The sequence below is a fragment of the Dromaius novaehollandiae genome, chromosome 17 (assembly GCF_036370855.1).
Source record: "Dromaius novaehollandiae isolate bDroNov1 chromosome 17, bDroNov1.hap1, whole genome shotgun sequence".
Lineage (NCBI taxonomy): Eukaryota > Metazoa > Chordata > Aves > Casuariiformes > Dromaiidae > Dromaius > Dromaius novaehollandiae.
In genome coordinates this window covers 18,007,112-18,026,866 of record NC_088114.1, presented here as the reverse complement: position 1 = coordinate 18,026,866, position 19,755 = coordinate 18,007,112, and the positions used below count along the sequence as shown (strand labels likewise).

Sequence of the window (19,755 nt, the reverse complement as noted above, 5' to 3'; positions counted from 1 at the left end):
GAACAAGCCGAGCGGCACCAAGGAGCCGCCTTCGTCTCTGCCTTGCGTTTGCTGTATGCTGGTGAGGAAAGCTGGCTCCACGAAGCTCCCGCTGTAGCAGCCCTGCAGCAGGCTCAGCCTGCCTCTGGCGGTACCAGAGCCCCGGGGCACGGTGCCTCGAGAGCACCGGCATCTCTCCCGTCAAGGCAGCCCATCCAACCCGCTAAAGCAGAGATGTTGAAGGCACGCTGGCCGGCCGGGGAGCCGCGCGGGGCAGGCGGAGCGAGCTCCCTACCCGTTTCCTCTTTCCCCTTCTCAGGAGGGCACAGCGATCCCAGCCGGCCAGCTCAGCGCCCACGGCTGAGCCCTCGCTCCCAGCAGGACCTCCCGCGGGAAGCAAAGCCCTTCGCCATCCCCCCGAGCTGGTACCCGCGCAGAAAGCAAAGGAGCCCAGGTGACAGCTGCCCTCGGCATGGGCCGGGTTGGGAGCACAACTGTGCAGCAGAGCCGAGGCAGCCACCGCAGCTCCCGGCTCGGAGCAGTCCTGCCGCAAGCAGAAGGGCTGCAGCTTCCCTCCGTGCCCCTTCGCTTGCATTTGTTCAACACCAGCACCAGTCCCCAGAGCAGGAGCCCTGGCCGGCCAGCCCCCACAGCAAGCAGCGAGCCCCTTTTGCCCCTTCAGCATTGACCCTTTCTACTTAGTTTCTTGGAGAAGGAGAAACCTTGGGATAATTTTTCCTCCTTGCTTCTCCCCTTCCGCATGGCGGGAGCAGGAGCACAGGGCTCACAGCAACTCCCCAAGCTCTTCATTAGCAGCAGCGGCACCTGAACCGAAGCAGTCCTACACATCACATTTCACAGGCAAAAAATAAATCGACGACGCTGGTGGAGATTTTAAACACCCATTTTAAAATCCTAATTCGAGTTTCCTTTCCCGATCTGGATCAGCACCAGCCGTGGACCTAGACCCTGAGCCTGCCGCGCAGGGCACGGTACGGACGACGGGGTCTGCGGGACGGCTGCTGTTCTGGGAGATGCAGGCGGCCCCAGCTGAGCCCCCAGCCCCCTTCCCGCAGCAAGGGGACAACCCCCGGGGGGCTGCAAAGAGAAAGGGCACATCACACATGCTGCAGGCACAGAAGATTTTTATTAATATAAAAACATCTACAAAATAATCCATTTCTGGGAGCAGATAAGAAGCCCAGGCGCAGCACAGCAGCCGCTGGGGGTCTCAGCCCCACTGCAGGCCGGGCGGGAGCGGCCAGCCCCCCGGCGGGGGAGCCTGCAGGGACGGCGGCAGGTCCTGGGCGGCCGGCCAGCCTGGCGGGTACTGGAAAGGCGCGGGTTTCCCCGGCAGAGTGCTGCAGAGGCAGGGGAGACAGAGGGGGATTAGCTGCGGCTGCGGCCGTTGGAAAGCACCGTCCCGCTAGGGGCTACGGTCCCCTTAAGGGCTGAGCTAAGCGCCCCTTCCGCTACCGACCTCCCAAAAGGTTTTGATCCTCAACGAGCACATATTCCCCCCTCAAATCCAACGGCAGAACTGCTTGCGTAACACCCCCGCCCCCGGCCCATTTAAACAGCCAGTGCTGCTTAGCGCCCGCCACCGAATTCGGGAGCGATGCTCCAAGCGGGGAGGCGGGAGCAGCCCCGGGCACAGCAGCCGCCGGCCGAGCGAGCGCAGGGCTGGCCCGCTCCCCTCCGCCCCCAGCTCTCCACCCAGCTGAGTTTTGACAAGAGCAAACAAAACGAGCAGCTGTCTGCACGCTCGCTTTCCGAGCGGCCCAAATCCCAAGCCAGCTGCGCGCTTCCCAAAGGACAAGGACCCCCTCGGAAAGAGGGGAACTGCCAAAGCAGCCGGGTGTTTTCACTGAAGTGCCCTTCACGAGCGGGAACAGGCTTTCTCCTCCAGCTAACAGCCCGGGAGACACTTTCTCTCCTCCTCACATTTATTAGTTGAGGCTGCTGCAAGCAACACACAGGACCGAAGAAGTGCAAAAGCAGGGAGCGTTACCCCAGCACCTCCAGGTTTAAATTCGTGGGAAACGTACCCTTTCCATTAATTCCTCAGTACAGGAACACTCATTTTTTCTTTAGTGCAAGCCCTGACAGCAGCGCTCCAGCTTCTCAGGTCTCTACCACTGATCCCAATGGATCTTTTTAATTGTTACACTGGGAGAAATCTAATCAGACTCCTTTGCATAATGCTCCGGGGAAGCAGCACCCTCCTCTCCCTGCAGGGCTTACAAGGTGGCTGAAAGCCAGCTACAGCAGTCGAGCACAGTGTCTTCCAGGCTCCTGGCACGGAGCAAAGTCATTTGGTCCAGGGCTCATCCCCGTAGTGGAGATTCTTCAGAAGGGAGGATAAGCCTGCTAAGACACAGCGAGCAGAGGCTTTCCTTGCAGGCAGGCAAATCTTTCGTTACATGCAGGCAGGGGGGCAGCAGCAGGCCGGCAGGGGCCAGAGCCGGACGAGGCACGCTGCAAGATGCAACAGCCACAGCTATCAATTAAGGAGCTGTTCTGCGAGCAGCAGAACTAATCAATAGGGAGGACGCTGGCTGGTGTCGGACTCCCCGGGGCCTCATAAGATACAAGCGCTGTCAAAAGGTTTAACCACAGCTGGAGCACTCAGACGGGCTGTCCCGGGTGGATTTGCCAGTGTCTAGTAAGTTGTGAATACTCCCTTTCTGGGGGGTATTGATGGGAAGTCTCTGTTCTACCCACTTCTGTTTTCATGGAAGCTGCAGTAACTCGGTATATTCAAGGCCTCAGCCCCCCCTTTCAATCCGACCGAAGTCCGCAAGTGGGCTCTGAGGCAATGGTGGCAGGGGTGCAGACTCACATGCACTGACACGCTCCACTTCCTTTAGAAATCAACTTAAAAAAAAAAAATCAATTGCACCCTGGCAGAGCTCCTCTGCTAAGAGAACTGCACTAACTCCGTCCAACTCCACCCCGGCTCTCCAGAAAGTAACGGCACTGCACGACTGAGAAAACAAGGATCAGGTAGAGGCTTCCGGATGAAGACTGTCCCTTTGAGCCAGCTGGGCTGGAGGAGCGGCTGCCCAGGCGATGGGGGGAAGGCAGCACGGCAATTTGCCATCCGCGGGGCTACCTCATGCGACAGTCAGCAAACGGCGTTGAAGTTAGCACCTTTAAGAAACTGCTACCCTTCAGCCAAAGCAGCAGCTGGCCGCGCGCCCACTGCTAGCCCATTGCGGCGTTCTAGTTTGCACTGCGGCGTACTTGGAGCCGCGCAGAGGCAGTAACTTCCACCTACGACTGCCTGCCAGAACTCCGGTTAGAAAACCCCCAGCAAGGCAGGGACAGAGACTCAGATCCACTCACAGGCTGAGGCTTATTAACAGCAACAGCTTCCCCACCATGTTTTGGGAGCACCGTGCTCCTAGGACCTTTTCCATCCCAGTTTGAATCCTTTCCACTAGGTGCTGCCAGAGAAGACAGAACTGGGTCTCTAGCATCCCTTCTTCTTCTGGAGCCGACTGCCCCTGAGAGCATTTTTACTCCTGTTTTGTGCAGACTAACAGCCTTTACTGAAGTTACCAGCCAGGTAAGGAAGCACCTGGGCAGGTTATCTTCCACAACCATGTATTCCCCAAAGCACTGTTAGATCCTGCCGGAGATCCACCACATTTCAGTGACCTCAAGGTTTGCAGAAAGAACTACCTGTCCTTAAAAGTATTTCCAGAAGGAACACTGACCCCCGTGCACTAGAAGCACAGGGACCCCACTAAAACAGCCCCTCTACCCTGGCAGTGCGAAGCCAGCTCTTCGGCAGCCAAAGCTAAATCCACATTTGCTCCAAAGGGCAACATCAGGGCTGGGGAGCACCAGGGGGGAAGAGAGCAGGTAGCGACAGACACTGGTGAGGCCACACACGGCAAGAGCAGCCTTTGAGGAGCTGGTGGTAAGTTCCTGTAGCAAGTGCCACAGGTGCCGAGAAGTTGGGTGAAAAAGCAACAACCCTAGAAATCCCAGGTCTTCTGCCTGCCTGCGAGGGGATGGAGGCAGCGAAGACCACACAGTTAGGAAGGACTGGCAATTCTGCTGGGTGTAGAGATGCTCTCTGAGGGAATCTCCAAGGGCAGGACGAACAGAACGGGGCAAGTGAAGGGTACGGGGCGGGTAGGAAGGTCGCTGCTGTCAGTAAGCGTTACTGCAGGGCTAAGAGCAGCCACACTCATGGATGGAGCAAAGAGAAAGCAACAAGCCCAGACAGGCACCAGAAGGAAGATCCTGCCCAGACCAAACACAGAGAGGACAGGAGCAAACAGAAAGAGAACAAAAGAGAGATTTGGCACCTGCCCAAATGTCATCCAATTAAGCCTGCGGCACAGTCAGGTGAGCGAAAAAACAGCAGGCACCGGCAGGCGTCCGAATGCCATGAGGAGGAGCTAATTCCACCCTCTCACTGGCAAAGGAGAAAGCTGGGACTGGCAGAGATGTGCAGACAGGGCACGCAGAGGATGGGGAAGCTGTCAACAGATGAGACCAGGCTCCTGTCACTGGACGCGGGGCATTAATAACTCAGCATCACCGTGGCCCTGTCCTTTCAGGCGTCTCCGTGTGCTCCGCAAAAAGCGCCGGAGTACCACTCTGCCTGTGTTCCCTCGGGAAGCCGTCACAAGCAGCAAGGCCAGGCTCCTCACCCCTGCACATGGGGCGACACGTGCATGCATCTCTGATGTGTGCGTCAAGGCCGGATTTGTACGCGCGTCTGCAGCGTGCCAAGAGCAGGTGCAAAGCTTTGGCAGGCCGAGTGTTAACGATAGCTCGGGAGGTCCCACCAAGGTGGGCAGCAGGCTCTGATCACCTGCCCCCTTCTCCTATCCCCTCTCGCGGGATCCCCGTCGCGCGGTCTGGCAGAAGTGGCAGACAGCCCTTGCAAGGACGCTCCCCAGCCACGGTACCTGTTATTCTGAGCTGCACTCAGTCTCTTTGCTCTCTTCTCCAGCCAGTCCTCGATGGTGCCAAGTGGGACATCTGCTCCTTCCTGCCGCAGCTCCTTCGATCTCTGCTCCCCTAGTTGAGAGAGCGCTATCAGACGCTTGCCCTGCAGTCCTCTCACTCCATTAAACCCGTTGCTCATTACCCTGCGTAGTTTCTTATAGTTGAGAGTTTGCAATTTCCTTATGGTAGCTGTTCCTCCTCCTCCTCCTCCCCTGCCCAGCCACCATCTGATGCTTGGCCTCTCTCGGCTGACAGTGCCACCCAGCCAGAGCCGGGGACTGAGAACCAAGCCAGTGAGCATAGTGGCAATTTAGGCACTTAACTGAGGGCAGCCTGACATCTCCCTCCCGGGGTGGATCATCTTCATCTTTGCCTGAACCACACAGCCTCCACTCGCCCCAGGCCCTGAACGCTTTCCAGAGTCCTGTCCCTCCAGCTGGCAGGAAGCACCCTGCCACCACAGCCCAGTTAGGTGGGAGTGACAGGGACGGCTGTCCTGATCAATGCGGACTTGGCGGGCCGCGAGAGTCTGAAAGGTTCAGAGTGCGTGTGCAACCAAGAGACCAGATTTCAGAGACGCTGTCAGATCTGTTTAAGGCACACGCTGCGTGACATGTCCTCAGCTCCTGCAGAAACAGAGCTGTCGCCTAACCCTGCTCAGGCTAGGTGCAAAACCCCAGCTCCAGCCCCACCGGTCTGGGGTACAGCAGTGTGCAGCACAGCAACGGAGGGGAACGCCTGCCTGCGTTTGCTCCAAGCACGCTGCAAATGAGCGGCGGCCGCAATGAAACCCCTGCTGCCTGCCAAGCTCGGCCCCAGCAAAATGTCTAGCAGCCTCAGGTCCTTCAAGCTTGTGACCCCTCTGCGTCCCTGAGGGCTGCGTGGGGCTGTTCTGCCAGGCGCGCAGATGCCCTCAGGCCCCCCCACTGTCCTCCCCCAGCAGACTAGCACAGAGCCAGCAAGGGCAGCCCAGCATTCACCCAATCCCTCCCCCAGTGGAGAAATCCTCAGCTGTCCAGCTAGCAAAGTCCCCAGCCCAAAGTCCCTCTCAACGCCACCGACAGAGCAGGAAGGGACGCTAGCACACAACAGGGTCTAGCACTCGTCCTTGACACAAACGACACGGTCGTATTGCTGACGGCACGTCAGCCTGAGCTGGCTGGAGAGATGCTCAGCACTGTTAGAGCCTCCAGTCTGGTGGAAAGTTCCCACCTAACAAAAGGGAACGTGATGCTTTAAAAAACAAACACACACTGGTATCAATAAAAAGGAAGTCAAGGTAGCTGTGCCTGATACACCCCCGTCATCAAACCCTCCAGGGACAAGCACCTTGGGGGAACCCTGATCTCATTCAGGCATCAACCCGCTGGCAGTGCCACTGCTGGTGACAGTCACCAGCAGCCATGCCCACCAGGAGCCTGCACCACACCTACCCAACGTATATCACATGTGTAAGCAAAATATTAGACGTTTCCAGACAGGGTGTGAAATTAATATTGCTTGGGCAGAGTGAGGGATCACTTCATTCTAGCGGTGGCAACCAATTATTCATCTGCCTGTTGAATATTAATAAGGATGGCAGAAATGTGCTACACAATGAGCAGCCGGAGATGGATAATTTGTCATCCAGCCTTCTCATCTACTGCTGCTGCGGGGGGTGACGATGCACTCTCTGCCACCACAGAGGAGTCCTGCTGCAGTCCTTGCAGTCCAGGTGCTGCTCTGCAACCCAGCGATGAGGATCTGAGTTAGAGGCAGGACAGTTCAGGTCTCCTACAGTTGCTCCCAGGAGAAAAGCCCCAGCAGAGCTATTCAGGGTCAAAGAGACCAATACTTGGCCCAAATCAGCAGCCTTGTCCCAGGTTTCTCCAACTAGCGAGTGACTGAGGCACTTCCTATCGCAGCAAGTGGACAAGCAGTGGTTGTGAGATGCTTCAATAAGACAGGCAAGAAAATCACAGAGAAAAAGCTCTCCTGCCTCTACCTACTACCGGCATTTCCATTTCATCCCACCTCATGCCCCACGGCAGAACAGGCTGGACTCTGCTGAAGCGTCTCTGTTCAGAGCAGGGACCCAAGGGGCCTCTGTCCCCAGAGTGCCACCTCAGACACAGGCCCACAGCCACGAGCAGCCCCAGCTCACTTTCTCAGCACTCCCCTCGGCCAAACGAGCTCACCGGCTGCAGTGGAATGATTCCAGATTTACACTGGCCTAAATGAGGCCCCAGGTGTCCAGATTAGAAAGACATCCAGCTGGCTACCCATTCACTCAGATCCACGAGTTACTGCTCCAAAACCTCAGGCAGAGAAATAAGGCAGCAGGTATCGGACATCTCTGGCTCTACCCTCCTTACACGTGCCCATTAAAAAGGCAAATCTCTAATCTCATCCTCCCCTGAAGCACACGTGCCCCATCCAGGGACCACCAAAACCACCAGCAGATTGGAGATGCTCCCCCAATGTCGTTAGATAATCCAGGCTCTAATCCTGAAACCCAATTACCAGCCCTTAATCCCCTCATAAATGATCGCACGGCCTGCCAGACTGCAGCGGCAGCAGCCAGGCAGGTGTGAAGGCCCTGCCCCGCTCCTTCTCACTGGGGTGTTTGCTCCAAAGTCTAATTACAGCCAATTAAAAGAGCAGCTGTAGTCAGTGAAGTGCCGCTCTAACGATGCCGGACTGGGAGTCTAGATTTACCTTCTCTCCCCGTGCAACTTTTAGCACAAGTCTGCTCCATTAAAATAAAATAAACTTAAAAAACAAAAAATCAGCTTTTGGCTTGCAAAGTGCCTCAGGTGGGATACCCAGCCTGGCCCAAGGAGTCAAGATGCATCTTCCTGAGCAAGGCACCACTGTATGTCGCAAGAAGAACCAGGCCAGAACCTCAACCTTCGGCACCGAGCAGGTCACCCAGGAGCCAGATTTATGTGCAGTCCTTTGTCTCCTTCCCTGAGCAGCCCAAACTCCTCTGCCTCTCCTCAGGAGCGCATGAACAGCAGCAGGCTCTCAGAGGAGACCCTGATGAGGCCCTGCAATACGAGAGGCTTCAGAAGTTACTGCCCCACAGCCAAGAAGTGGCAATTAATTGCGAGAGCGCTCCTTGTCCAGCTTATGACCAAGTTAAACTGGGCGACAACAGTTACCCCCAACAGGGCCACTCGTGTTGTCTGAATTGCACAAACACTCGCCCAACTGTGCCCTTCTTCTCCCCCAGCAGCTCTGGCTAGCTGGAGCTAACCAAAGAGGCTGCCTTGTGTCAACACTCCAGGCAGAAGTGACGCAGATTAGCAGGGAGCCAATAACTTTAAGCAAGCAGATGCTAATTTTACAGTGACTTTTCCTGACATGACTGTACTTAAAATGACAGTCTGGAAGTGTCTCACTGATGAATGATGCAGCAGATGCAGAAGACTAATGCGCTGATGCGGTAACAGCTGGGAACATGCCTCTCTCCCTGCTGAAGGTGGAAACTGTTGCTTCTTTAGGAGTATATTGCAGGGGGCATAGAATTGCCAAAGACAGACGAGGATAAGTTCTAAACTAGCATAAAGCAACAAATGGTCCAGAAATTTTCCTGTTTAACCCACAAGGCTAACAAAAACACCACTGTGAATTGCCTGCATTAAAAAGGCCAAACGCTAAAAATAAGGTAGCAATTCTTTTGACTGTAACAAAGCACATCATTAGCGAAGGGAACTTGCTGCCACAGAACTACCACCACCGAACACTTAACAGGGATTTGGGGACAGATTCAATATTAACATGATGTAGAAGTGCCATCAGCACTTAGCAGTGTAATAAAAAAAAAAAAAGAAAAAGTCAGAAAGGGCTTTGCCATGCTCTAGGAAAGCCCAGCCCTGAACACGGGTTAAGAGACAGGCTGGTCCGTAACACTTTACTACAGGATTTCTAGACAGGCTGGTCCGTAACACTTTACTACAGGATTTCTTTGCATGTTTTTCTGAAGCAACTGGAGACAAGTCTCTGATCATGGCCCCTGGATAAAAGCGGAGTCCAGGCCCAGAGCAGCCTGCCAGCTCCTGTGCTTCTGCACCCACACAACAGAGCAGAGAGAAGCAGAGTTAAGCAGCACTGCGACCCACCAAGAAACTGCCCTCTTACCACCTTACAGGCAGAGTGTCGCCATCTGCAGCTTGGTCACACAAGGCTCTGCCCAAAACAGAAAGGGGGCCATGGAGCTTTCAGGCTCTCCATCCTCGCAGCCACAGCTCATCTCAAATCCCAGGCTGTGCAGCCAGACCACCCTGGGCTGCAAGCCTGTCAAAATCGCCCAGGCGCTGCGGGTTCAGAACAGTGTTTGGACAAGAAATCTCTGAGGACATGGACAATTCAGTAAAAGGCAGTTTCATCCAGGTCACTGGTCTATCCTGTACTGTATCAACTCACTGGCAGTGGCCTGCAATGCCCTGTAGTACAGAAACACCAGGACTAGATGCTAATGGATGTAAGGACATTCTTTACGGAGGTGGCTGACAGACAGGCTACAAGGATCAACAGTCTCCTGTATGACTAATGCAACCTGTAATCCTTCCTGCCACCAGATAGTCTTCCCTAAATTCCACCCTAAGCCTCACCATCTGAGGAACACATGCCTCAACAGCTTAAGGAACGGCAAAAAGTCCCCATGACACATCTAACGGTGGCTTGGCATTTGCCGTTGATCATTCTGCCCAGTCTGCCATGTTATGGACTCCACCTCTGTTCCACCAACCCCTTGCTGAGCTCTTCTCTCCACCAAATCCCTTCAAGCTCTCCACAGGCTCAGCTGATCAGATCTTGAGGTCTATGTGATCCTCAGCCAGCTCGCCTGGCTCACACAGGACTCCCACGGAACAACACCGCGAGGGAGGTGAGCAGGATTTGACTCGACAACCGGGCACTCCCGTTCTAGTTAGCGCAGCCAATGATGAGACACCCTGCTGTCCCCTGGCCATTGCTCCTTGAAGTGTAATTGTTTAATTAAATGTTTGACTTGGTAATATAAAGGCAAGTATCCAAGTAAGATTTCCAAGTAATCTCCCAGGAATCAGCGCTCTCGCTAGCCAATTCTCCACTTACATCCGACCCATCTGACAGAAGTCAGTAATCGATAACAAGTGTAATTGGCAAAGAAACCTGCCCAAGTGCGGAAGAGCTTGCCAGCCCCTTCCCCTGCAGCTCCGCTCTGCTCCAAAGAGCCTTCACTTTCCCTGCAATAAACAGCCTTCAATGACTGGAAATTCTACAAGTTCCTGCAAATAGCCTGACTTCCCCTGCCACCTCCCGGGAGCCAATACTTAAACCCTGCAGCGGAGAAGGGTCACGGAGAGGCTCTGTGTGAGCAGTGGGGAGCAGAAGCAGCGAGACTGCCAGCCGGGCAGTGCCTCTTCGAGAAGGGCTCGCCAGAGAGCTGTTTCCCATGCAGCTCAACTAGACGGGTTCTATTGACTGCCAGCATCGTTCAGCAACTGATTCACGGAGTTGCCTTGGGGATTCGCGCGCTGACTCAGCAGCAGCGAGGGCTGGGATAGCTTTGTAGCACCTTCCTCCTTCCTATTCCAGCCTTGCCTCCCCAACCTGATCCCACTGAAGGCCGGGAGAGAATCGCTAACCCACACACTCCCAAATCTCACAAGTGTACACACACATACACACACACACTTTCAACAGCCTGCTCTTGTCAGGCTACCGGCAAACACCACTTAGCTTCAGCCAGGCACACAGGCCAGAGACCAGCTCGTAAACTGAGCTGCACTAGGAAGAGTGTTGCCAGCAGGTCAAGGGAGGTGACTTCTCCTCTCTACTCAACACTGGTGAGGCCACAACGGGAGTGCTATGTCCAGTATTTAGCACCCCAGTACAAGACAGACATGGACTCACTGGAGTGAGTCCAGCAAAGGGCCATGAAGACGATTACAGGATTGGAGCCTCTGTCATACGAGGAGGGGCTGAAAAAGCTGGGACTATTTCTCCTGGAGACAACAAGGATCAAGGGGGAATCTTATCAATGTGCATAAGTATCTGGGAGTAAAGATGATGGAGCCAGACTCTTCTCAGTGGTGCTCACTGAAAGGATGAGAGGCAACGGGCACAAACTGAAATACAGAAAATTCCATTTAAACATCAGAGAATTTTTTTTATCCTAAGGATGGTCAAACACTCAGGTTGCCCAGAGAGGTTGTGGAGTCTCCATCCTTGGAGAGATTCAAAACCAGACTGGACATGGTCCTGAGCAACCTGCTGTAGTTGACCTTACTTTCAGCAGAAGGATTGAACTACACAGTCTCCCGAGGTCCCTTCCAAACTCAACTATTCTACGGTAAGTTCTCAACAACACCTCACTCATAGTTTCTCTAGCCACAGAAGCAACAAACACTATACAGAAAACAGAGCTGTTCTTCCTTTTAGGGCAAGGAGGCAGCCCTCCCAGGATTAAAAAAAAGTTCAAAAGACCTCCCCAGACTCAGAGCAGGTAAGAAGATGCCAGTCATCTTCTGACCAAACTTCACATTCATCCTAAGCCACATAAGCAGAGGACATTTCTAGATCCATGACCCCCTGTCCTCTCCTCAGAAGAACCCAACTGATAGCAGGCTAGCTTTTCCCAAGAGTGCAAGCAATAGTTCTCAGGTAATAGTAGCAGGGTAGGAGAAAATCAACTCTATAAATTTAAGGGGAATTGATGTACCAGTGCCCTCTGCTGCTGACAGTTTTTATTCCCTGACTGAGCAAAACCCTGAGGGCTCAGAAAACCCACTTTGCTTCAGATGCTTGCTGCCAAGTGGTAACAGCATGGCTCAGTTCTTTACGCCTGTGTCTGTGCCAGCAGATAAAAAACAGAAAGCATCTGGAAAAATGCAGCACTTACAGCCATGCCACAGGCTCACACAGCAATGAGAGGCAGGCAGGAGGGATCCACGCTCAGCTTGCTGCACACGCACAGCACAGGACCACAGACCCCCACTGCCCGATTCCTCCTGCACCCCTCTGCAGCCCACGCTCCCTGCAGCAACTCCGTTCCTCAGAGATCCCCGGACATTTTCTTGTTCCAGGACTTACCTTGCACCTGGGCACTCAGCTTCTCCAGGTCCTGCTCCGTCATGTGGGAGAACCTGCAGTTGGACCCAAAATCACACTGTCCTGGAACAAAAGCCACACAGCTGTGTAAGAGCTGCATGCACAAGGTCCTCCCACATAAATGTGCATGCAAACCGAGGCTGATCCACTACTCCTCCACTGCTCAGGCACTTATTTCTACCTCAAAAGAACTGACCTGTCTGCAGGAACTTCCGGCAAGGTTTCTTGCTCTGCTCCTCTTGCAGGATAGCAGCCGCATCTGAGGGAGACAAAGGACAAACCACAGAACAGCGTAAAGGTCTCTTGTGCACTAATGCCCCATCATATCATGATATGGTCCTACACAGGTCAGCTGCCTGATAGGAAGCCATTTTCCACAATAACCAAGAACTTAAGCAACTGAAAACTTGGCTACAGAAAAATCGATAGTTAACAGTCCCTATCTGCACTCCCTAGCTTCAGCTTTCATTGGCTTGCAAGTATCAGCTTGTTTGCTTTCTGCTTCATGATTTCTCCCTGTCCAAGTGGCAAGAAAAGAAGCATGACAGAAAAGCAAGGACTCCACAGCACTTTTGGGCAGCACAGAAAGACCGTGCAGGCGAACGGGGCTCTCAGAAAGGCTGTGCCAGGACTCACAGGACTTTGTGCCAAGTCTCCAGTGGACACCAGTGAAATGGCCCTTCGCCTCCTGGGGGTGTCCTGCGGAAAGCGAGCCTCGAGGATACAGCAGCTCCCACAGACCGTAGAAGAATCTGCACTGGCTGATGCCAGGCCATAAAGACTGGAGACAAAAGGAGATGAACCCCCTACCCAGGACTGGGATGAGGAATTGTATCAATTAAAAAAAACCCCAAAACCCAAAAAAGCAAAGGTGGCAGTCTGTTGAGAAGGAAAGTATTAGGCAATCTTCTTTGCCATCACCAACCCAGACAGGACTCTGCTGGGCTGCGGCCGTTGGTCTCTCCACAGTTAGCTACTATGAACAATCTGGCAAACTTCTACGTACTATTAAGAAGACAGCAGACCCACCCACACCTCTACAGGGTATTCCTCTTCTAGCTAGCCAGGAGATGAACACAGCCTGCAACTCCTCACCCAAAGGAACCAGGGAGGCAGAAAAGGAACACATAAGCAGTGGTTTCACAATTTCACACAAACAAAATTTTTGCTAGCTGCCAATATACATGATCCCGCCCGCTCTCTCAGACACGTAGTCCCTCTACGTCCTTTGGACTGACACTAGAACTCATGCAATGGTGTGGTGAGCCAAGTCAGAGAACTGATCCAGGAGAGAAAAATCTTGGTAAACAGGCAGAGGACACAGGGCTTTTTCTTCAGCCCATCCTGATGCACCCTCCAGCCCCCAAACTATCTCCCCCTCTGCAAAAAGTCTCAGTGCGTCCAGTTCTCCTCTTCCTCTCCTTCGCCCTTGCTAGCATGGGCATGAGCAAGCCAGTGCTTTGAGCTGCTACCTCCATCCCGTTACCTTCTTGGAATCTCCAATCAAACTGCCACATCCTCAACCTCTCTGACAGCCACCCTCAGAAGTGACACCTCCATCCTGTGCAGAGACCTGCTACCAGCTTCCCACCCTTTCCCACACCGTGTGCATACATATTGCCTTCCAGCCCTCCTCCTCCACGCACATGCATGCACACCCCTACCCTGCACTCCTCACGTCAGAGATCAGCTCTGCTTTGCAGACAGAGCCTAACTCACCTTCACAAGCTATAGCTCACTTCATTTTGTCAGGTCTCCTGGCCACTGCTGCCAAGAGAGCCTCATCTGCAGCTCCCGCTCTCAAAGGCAGCCTCCTAAGCTCTTCCACCTCATTTCAAGTCCCAGCTGATGTCAAAAATTTGCCCTTCCCAGATCCAGTTACATGAGGGTTCTGCCTCTGAGACAGCCCGACAGCGACCACATCAAGTCCACAATTCACTGACACATACAATCGTGAATACAAATTACCTGTGCTGATTTAGTTTCCCCCTCCGCCCATCCCAGCCTCATCTGTCACCTCCCCAGTTTCAGAAAGGAAGTGGCAGACAACTGGTGGTACCCACCTCGGAACAGGTCATACCAGACTCGCTTAGCCCTGAGATGCTGCACTCCATTGAGGTGTTTCTTCCTGTTGTGAAGGTTGTCCTGAAAGGACCTGTCACAGTAATCACAGAAGTATCTCTTCCCCATCTCTCTTCCGGCAAAACAGCATCAGCGTGGCCTGGGAACCATCAGACAGCTCCTCAGCACCCAGCCATGTCTGCCCCGGTGATGGAGAAGCACAAGCTGAAGGATCCAAGATTTACAGCTCCTGCTTCCAAAGGAGAAGAACTCAAATCATTTAGGGTTGGCAGACAGAGGAAGAGGTGAGACCTGATAGTATATATTCTTGTCCATCAGACCGGCAAGGCAGTATCTGTTGTACATACTTGGGTGAGCAGGCTTGTATCTCCATTTTTGGTCTCTGTTACACAAAGCCAGAACAGCTCTGCTTAAAGAAAAATTCTCCTTCCCTGAGTGTGATGGAGATAAGACAAAGCAGAGATCCCAGAGAGTCAAGTGCTCCCAACCATAGCAGGGCAAGGGGCCAACTACACCAGGGAAGATGGCAGCAGAAACCACCTGATGTGCCAGCAAGAGGAGCTGGAGGCCCACGCCGTAGCCTCCAGCTGGGGCCCCAGGAATTCAACCCTGGCCCACAGCCAACCTCCCCAAGCTGCCCCACAAAAGGAAGGAAATTCCCCCATGTCCATCTCTGCAAGGTAAGGAGGAAACTCAGGAATTCCTCAAAGAGGATAAACCAGCTGCTCTTGCCAAGCTTTGCACTGCAAGTGGTATACTGCATTAAAAACACTAAAAGAAGCAAAAAACAGCTTACAGCCATGTGCAGCCCTGCTCCCATGGGCTGTCCTTGCTGGAGGTGCCATGCAGAAGCTTTCCCTGAGGTAGCTGTAAGTTTTCTCCTTTGTGATATAAGGGCAGCTTACAAATGCCAAAGATGGATAGGCTGGTTGATAAACTCCAAAAGCAATTCTCCAGTTTTAGACACTTTGACAGCCAAATGCATTTAAAAAATGGCATGGAGACCAGCACAAGAAATAAAGATTTTATAAATAAATCAGGGTCAGAATCAATCACAGCCTACCTAAAGATTCCTCAGAATCAGCAGGAACAGGCAATATAACAGCAGCAATGGGCAATCCCTAGAGCTGAGCTGAGCTAAAGCGGTTCTGCCAAGCTTTCTTGTCAGCCATCCACCCTGGTACCTCCTAGGCAAGCATGCCAAAGTCCCTTCCTTCCCCCACTCCCAAGAATTGCTGCTTCAAAATCAAGTCCCTGGAAATCTCTCAGGCTTCATGCCACCAGTTAATACGCAGCCGCTTCCATCCATATCCAGTGCAGCGCATTGACCAGAAATGTTCTCTGACTTTCTGAACTGGCTTACAAACCTTCATGCTGAAGGCAGAACGTTCAGAGAAACTCGACTGAATTTAAGGTCACTTCTTTTAAGGTCCTTTGTTTGTTCTCCAGGTGAAATACCTGGTTATTCAGTGGTGGTGATCACCCAGCCATCTCCCTCCGATTAGACTACAGGTAGGCAAACTCATTTGCCTAGAAACAAAACTAGATCTGGCTCCTGCTTGGAAAGTGTTTGTGGTTTTTGAGCAACCAGAAGTCAACTCTGTAGGGTTTGAGGTCTGAAATTTTGCTTCTCTAGCCCAAGAAATCAAAACCACACACTGCTTAATCCACATTCACCCATGACTTCCTCTCATCCTTTACTGATCATCCCCAAGTTTTGTAGACGATTTGAAGCCAGCCCTGCTGCATCTTGGCAGCCAACAGCCACTAGAATCCGGAGGGATGCTGTAACCTTCAGTCTCCAGCATGTGGGCCCACTGGAAGGATCTGCCTTGGCTATTAAGTATTGAAAAATCCCTTTCACATCTTATGTCGTGGTCTCCTGAGAAGCTGCTGATAAAATAAAAGCTTCTCATTTCGGCTACTGATTCCTGCACTCCATCTCCACGGGAGCAGCTGCTGTGCATCAGGAAAATAAATGAGATTCTGCAGTGGTCCCCCCCCAAGTTTCCACAGACCTCAGTGGGAATTCTGTCCGCAAAAAAACAGTGGCAGCCAGCCTCTGAATTCATATTTCAAACTTTTACTTTCATCACTCTGATGCCAATAATTGCAGACGCTAGTTCCCCCTTCCTCCCCGACAAAAAGGGGGGAAAACTCCTGTAGATTACAGGCAGTCAGATCCCACATCTCAGACGGGCTGGCTCCCAAATTCTCATAGCAATTGCAATTGCAGAGGACGAACGGAATAAATAAAAAAAAAAAGCAATTAAAGGAGCATCAGATTCTCCCAGAAATCCCCCCTCGAAAGATTACATTGAATACTTATTTCCATCTTTTTAAGAATTCAGTTGCACGGATTATTTTGGCTGGATTCTAACAACTCTCTGCAGTATCAGCAATCCACAGCATTTTGCACTGAACTAGTATGCAGGAATAAATGCTGTTTCTAAGCAGTACTGACTAACCTATTTCCATTTTCCCAAATGGCTCAAACAGTAAACAAAGAGCATTATTCAGTTAAAAACAGAAATTTTTTTAATTAAATCCATCTTAGTCATTATGAAATAAAGTCAGTGTAGCTGTTTTATAAAGAACTATTTCAGCTTGGCCATTTCCTTTTAACATTTTTAGACCCTAATTTGCAATTGAATTCAGGCAAATAGGCCCCTGAACCCATATGCAGCCAGAAATGATTTCAAACAGGCTTTGTGCCAGCTTAAAAGTCCTTCTGCATAAATCCAAATACAAAACTCGAGGCTTTGTCTTCTACCTTGATGCTTAAAACTATTAAAGAAAAATCCTCCACTTTAAGCCTTTTGGAGCCACCTTTTTTATGAAATATCATGTTCTAATATGTCTAGCATGTGTTCCACTCATGTATCCTAGGTGCTTGATAAAACTCAAGACATGATCTCATACTCATAATCTTACATTTTTCTCTTCTCAAATGACAGCCAAAATATTCCACATTGTGCTCTAATAGCTAGAGATTTTATTTAGGACTCTCCAAGGGTCCTTTCACTGATCTTCCCAAGACGTGGACAGGAATCCAGAAAGAGGGAAGAAGGTGACCCAGGAAAGAGCATATGGCAGATTTGTTTTTGTCTAGGTGTAACTGATTTTCTCCATGCTGAACCCTGAAAATTGCTTCTGGGCTTTGACCTCAATTTCCTGCTGTCTTATAGCCCAGGCTCAGGGCCGTTTCAGCCACTTTGGGCATCCAGACAGATGTGAAGTTAATTAAATCCAAGTGTCAAGCTTATGATACTCAGCTGCCAATTTAAATGTGCTCATATCTCTATGGGAACAAGCAAAAAAACCAGCAGGCTCTGCCAGCGTTGTCACAAGGACAGAGGGCCAGGCTCTGATCTCCGTTATGCCCTGCGCAAACCCGGAGCCACGGGCTTGATTCAGGACTAACATCAAGCTACCCATTACACAAACACAGCCTAGTGGCAGTAGTTTATAGGCTATCAGGAAGATTTGCCTTAGAGACAATCCCTAGCAGTTAACTTTGAAGGAGAATAACTGAGCTTTTCAAAGGACCTGCCTAAGGGGTGGGGCATTAAACTCCCACTGTCCACAGGCCATTTGACTACAGCAGGCACCTTCCAGCCTCTGCACGTGCTTCCAGCCCAAGCGGAAGCTTTGTCCTGCCCCCAAAATCCCACTAACCTCCACAGCAGCTGCAGGCAGAGCCCCAAACATCAACAAATAAAGAAAAACGACTACGTGGCCAGAAAACACACTGTTTCTGAACAGCCCAGACAAATGAAACAACAGAACAACAGTCACTTGAGGATCTGTTCTGAAATTCGATATAGATACGAACTTAATAAAAGTCCTACTGGGGGAAGACTTCAATATTAAGATTCCCCCCTCCCCTACTTCTTTGTAACGTGGCTTTAATGCTTGCCCTCCCTTTCTAAACCCAGATTTACCTCTCTTTCCTACCAGCGCTCAGATCAGACTGGGCAACGTGGTCCCTCTATCCTTGCCGAGGTTAAACAGCAAGATAAAAGAAACGTGCACAGAGGAGGGCAAGCAGGAACGGGATTTCCTTTGTTTCGGTGCAACTTCACTCTCTTCCCGAGGCCTCTGTGGTAAACGCCAGCGCTTCTGCAAACACTTAGGAACGACGACGCTCACCTCCTTCGCGTGACTCCCCGCTAATGAGGCTTACTGTCAGAAAAGGAGTTATACTAGTGAGAGCTACAGTCACTCACAGCTGATCCAAGCAGCAACGACCCCTCACATCGCTCCCCAAACGGACGAGAAGGGCGTGGAGGCAAAGCCGCGAGGCCGAGCGAGGGGCCTGGCCGTCCCAGGGCGCTCTCCTCCCCGCGCCTCCCCTGGACGCCGCGGCAGGCCTTTGCCCCACGAGCCTGGGGCAACTCGGCTGATTTTACCTCAGAAAAGGGAAGGGGGCGCCCGCTCACGGCTCTGCAGCTGCCCTGGCCACAGGAGCCCGCCGGGCCCGGGCACTCACCTGCCGCCGGGCGGAGCCGCGCCTACATCTCCCGGCAGCCCCAGCGCTCGCCGAGCTACGCCTACATCTCCCAGCGGCCCGCGCGCGGGGCGGGTGACAGTGCGCGTGCGTAGCGCCGGCCGCGCAGGCGCGGAGGGAGGGAGGCAGGGAGGCAGCGAGGCAAGATGGTGCTGCTGGCGCGGGCGTATGGCGCGCTCTTCCGCCGCACCTCCACCTTCGCGCTCACCATCGTCCTGGGCGCCGTGATCTTCGAGCGCGCCTTCGACCAGGGCGCCGACGCCATCTTCGAGCACCTCAACCACGGGGTAAGGCCGCCGCGGCGCGTCTCGGCCTCGCGTCCCGGCCTGAAGGTCAGGCGGCCCCGCCTGGGCCGCGGCCAGGCCTGCGGCGGGGCCCCTTAAAGCTGGGCGGCAGCCTCCGAGGCCCGGTGTGGTGAGGTCGCCTTAAGGGCGCTGCTGCTCTGGCCCTGTGCTGTATGTCTGTTCTTCGGCCTCCTGAGCCATCGGGCAGGCCAAAAACTAACGCTGTGGGAAATGCCAGCTTCGCCACCCTGAACTAGCTTGCAAGGGCTTGGGTGAGCACCAGCCAGGAGCAGTGGAAGGCTGGGAAAACAGAGTAAGAGCAAGACCGGGAACACTCTGTCTCTCTCCCTCCCCTTTTTTAGTAAGTCAGTTGTTACAAGCCAACTTAAAATCATGTCTGAACTGGAGCTCTGCACCACCCCCCCCCCCTTTTTTTTTAGTTATAGCATAAATTTTCTATATGTTAATGTTTTCATAAGCAGTGTTTGAAATCTAAATTATTGAGGAAAGATAATATATTTTGAAAATCTGAAGGGTTGTCTGCAGGAAAGGGAAAAGTGTGGAGTGCCCCTGCCCTTGCGCAGCAGTTTTGTGAGTCCTGCTCCTACCAGATTTCAGTGCCTGGAAAAGGATTCTTGTGTTTGTCCTGAATCTCTTCTGGCTGAAATGCCTTCTCTGGTCTGAATGGGAAGCTAAAGCAACAGGATTGGAATACTCTCATAATCTCTGGTTTGCAGCATAGGAGAGCAATGAGAATAGGAGAAGCAGAATGACTGTGGCTTCCCTCTGTGTTTATTATAAAAGCCTTGAAGGCCACTTGCATGGCTGCCATGTCCTTGCAGCCTTACATAC

The 19,755-nt window shown here is 52.5% G+C and overlaps 1 protein-coding gene across 5 annotated transcripts; it reads right to left on the bottom strand.

Annotated features, from left to right (window-relative positions):
• Positions 1 to 1,107: 1,107 nt before the first annotated feature.
• ZMAT5 (zinc finger matrin-type 5) lies at positions 1,108 to 18,705 on the bottom strand. 5 transcript variants are annotated; one of them, XM_064522422.1, is made up of 7 exons: positions 18,602 to 18,705; positions 18,054 to 18,294; positions 14,091 to 14,341; positions 12,224 to 12,286; positions 12,010 to 12,090; positions 4,911 to 5,022; positions 1,108 to 1,340 (listed from the first exon to the last, which is right to left on the bottom strand). In XM_064522422.1, the coding sequence occupies exons 3-7, from the start codon at positions 14,215 to 14,217 to the stop codon at positions 1,211 to 1,213; spliced, it is 513 nt and encodes a 170-aa protein (XP_064378492.1). In that variant the 5' UTR covers positions 14,218 to 14,341; positions 18,054 to 18,294; positions 18,602 to 18,705; the 3' UTR covers positions 1,108 to 1,210. The 5 variants fall into 5 exon arrangements, with proteins under 5 accessions (XP_064378492.1, XP_025963926.1, XP_064378494.1 ...); XM_026108141.2 differs by having other exon boundaries at positions 14,091 to 14,338; XM_064522424.1 differs by having other exon boundaries at positions 18,522 to 18,649.
• Positions 18,706 to 19,755: the final 1,050 nt, after the last annotated feature.